Source organism: Armigeres subalbatus, chromosome 3, assembly GCF_024139115.2.
Source record: "Armigeres subalbatus isolate Guangzhou_Male chromosome 3, GZ_Asu_2, whole genome shotgun sequence".
Classification (NCBI taxonomy): Eukaryota; Metazoa; Arthropoda; class Insecta; order Diptera; family Culicidae; genus Armigeres; species Armigeres subalbatus.
This window is the reverse complement of record NC_085141.1, coordinates 69,798,597-69,801,698: the sequence shown is the minus strand read 5'-3', so window position 1 is coordinate 69,801,698 and position 3,102 is coordinate 69,798,597. Positions and strand designations below refer to the sequence as shown.

The window sequence follows — 3,102 nt, the reverse complement described above, 5'->3', positions numbered from 1 at the left end:
TCGAAACGGTGGAAGGATTTTTGGCGTGTGCTACATGTCGAACAAGCCTGAACCGCGGATCAATTCCACATTGTCGCAATCGAATGGCTTTACATATCCCAAGTTTCCGTCCAATTTGCCTCCGCTAGACCCTCTCACCACAAGACTGGTGTCTCCCAGGATCAATTTCATGCAGTTTCGTCGTTTGCGGCATACTGCAGGTTTGTGGAAAAGTTATTTTAACTTAAAAATGTATTACATCAAATAAATATATGATTTTCCTAACCTATTTTCATTAACATGCAACAGGTAGTTTGGCAATAATCGGCCAAATTATCAACATTCCAGTCGACGTTGCCCAGATGGTAGGCGAACTTCCCCGCCACCTGGATGACGACTATGCTATCAACGTGTGCATCAAGAAACACTTCATACACAAATCAAGTTACTTGTCCGGCTACGTGAAGAAAGGTACCGTTAAAGCATGGCTGAACTATCTGGTTACTACACCGCTCTACAGGCGGAATGGAATTGTTTTCAATGAAGAAAACTTGGCTGCGATCGGACAAACAGAGCAGACGGATATTTCGGAGGAACGTAGGGCAGTAGACCTTGAAGTCGTCGACGAGATGAACGAGGTAGAAATGATGATTGGACAACAACATACGCTCATGTGGAATGAAGACAAGTGTCTGGAACTTGCACCGGCACAAAATCAGAAACCGCTTTCCATTATCTACGATGAGTTTGCTGAGGAGCTGTCTTTCCCCGATATTTATCTTGGTCATCCGAGATGCTTCAACCGTGAAGTCCATGTGACAGCGTTCATGATGGCTACTAGCGAGGTGCGACGTCAGGATCGGCAGGGCGTGAGACCGGAGCATATTTTGTATATGGCCATGAAAATCATGCGGCTGCGGGTATCGGAAGGATTGAACAATACCGTCAAATGCATGGGCACGGCCAACATAACAAGGGCGCAGTTGCAAGATCGGGAATTGTTGTAAAGCTGTATTGAGCGTAACCTCTCTTTCTGAAATCTATTCCGAACTCCGTTCAATATTGGCAGCAAAGAAAACGGGATGTTTTCGCCATGATCCGGCAGCTGGGGAAACCCACGATGTTTTTGACGATGAGTGCAAATGAAATTAGATGGCCTCACCTACTAAGCATTCTGCGGAAGCTTTCTGGTGGCTCTAACACTGCGGAAATGGACGATATTGTGCAACAGTTGTCTGCACTCCAGCGTGCTACACTTGTCAGCGAAGATCCTGTCACGTGCTGTGCATATTTTCACAAGTTGGTAAACATCTTTCTGCGCCTTCTGTCATCGACCAGGTTGTTGATTGTTTTAAGAGGATCGAGTTCCAGCATCGTGGCAGCCCGCCTGCACATATTCTGCTCTGGCTGGCGAACGATCCCCGTGAGGATGTTTCCGAAAGAATGCCCGCTACTGTTGAGTTGATCGATTTTCTGTGCTCCATCAGATCGGAAGATCTGCCTGAGACCTATGGCAATCAGGTGGGTTTAAATTTCGCATAGTTTCTAGCAAGTAATCACTCACAATGTCAAACCCTTTTAGGTTCATAAACACACGTTTACGTGTTTCAAGCGAAACGATAAACGTTGCCGGTTTAATATTCCCTACTGGCCAATGGATCAAACCAGAATTCTGATCCCTATTACAGCCGGGGATAGCCGACTTCAACAGCTAAACAGAAAGGCAGCGAAAATGCGGGAAGCTCTTGAAACGAAGGTCTACGATAGCCTTGACGCGTTTCTCGTTGATAGCAGTTGCACGTACGATTACTACTTGGACGTGATTCGCTCTTCCATTCGCCGACCAACAGTTCTGCTGAAACGTTCCATGACGCAGCTTTGGACCAATCCATTCAATCCTTGGATCGCTGAGAAGCTCAAATCCAATATGGATTTGCAGTTTGTGCTGGAGGAGTTTTCATGTGCTGCTTATGTTGTGGAATACGTAAACAAGACCAACAGAGGCATAAGTAGTTTACATCGTGACCTCATAAAGCTCCAGGAAGAGCATCCAGACCAGGACTACAATGGATTGTTGAAGAAGGTCAGCATAAAAATGTTAAATTCCGTGGAAATGTCTGCCCAGGAGGCTGCTTGGTATTTGCTTCGGCAACCGATGTCAGAAGCCAGCCGCAAGGTACCATTCATCAAATGATATAGTTTTCACAATTTAGAATTCAATTTCGTTTTAGGTTGAGTTTATTGCGACAATGTGGCCACAAGAGCGAATAAAATCCAAGAAGCGGAACAAACAGATGGACGAAGAGGATCTCGACGACAATTCCACCGATGTGTGGACGCTAAACATCATCCAACGGTATGAACTGCGCCGAGGAATGGATGATATCTGCTTGGCGGATTTCGCAGCATATTATTCGGAAGAAAAGATCCACGAAGCATTCATATAGACTCCGTTTAGTTCCCCGTGTATTGCGTTGGTGCTCATACAGTATGGCGGAAATGGTCGACTATAAGCGTGAGATGGTTCTCCTCTTCCTACCGTTCAGGAATGAAGTCTGCGATGTACTTGATCGGAACAAGTTCCTGAAGTTGTATGAAGACAACGAGGCCGCCATTTTGGCAAAGCACAAGGAGTATGACTGCGAAATGAACTTGGACCAGGTTGTGGAGGAATACATCCGCATATGCAGCGAAGACGATGAGCAGCAGGTGATTGCCGACCAGAAGCGCGATGAGTTCGTCCGCACGATCGTCGTGGAGCCGAATGATGACGATATTCACAACTTGCCAACAGGACCCTTGGCAGCTGTCGTCAAACAGCGATCAAATGTCTTGTCAAAGCAAGAATATTGTGAAATGGTGCGTGCCACGAATGCAGAGCAGCGGGATTTGATTGTGCAAGTAATCCACAGCTTGCATTCTTCTGAAGAAAACTGCAAACCAGTGCAAATATTCTTCACTGGCCCGGCGGGCTGTGGCAAAACATTCACTTTGCGCATTCTAATGGAGACAGTGAACCGGTACAGCCAAGCTCATAATAAGCAGCACAACGCTTATGTAGCATGCGCATCCACTGGAAAAGCAGCGGTTGCAATAGGTGGAACAACAGTGCATTCCGCATTC

General features: G+C 46.3%; 1 protein-coding gene across 1 annotated transcript; it reads left to right on the top strand.

The window, feature by feature from the left end:
* The first annotated feature begins 1,072 nt into the window (after window positions 1-1,072).
* Window positions 1,073-2,426, top strand: LOC134221707 (uncharacterized). Its single transcript, XM_062700894.1, has 4 exons — window positions 1,073-1,282; window positions 1,336-1,500; window positions 1,562-2,155; window positions 2,211-2,426. Exons 1-4 carry the CDS (start codon window positions 1,073-1,075, stop codon window positions 2,424-2,426), a joined length of 1,185 nt encoding a protein of 394 aa, XP_062556878.1.
* Window positions 2,427-3,102: the final 676 nt, after the last annotated feature.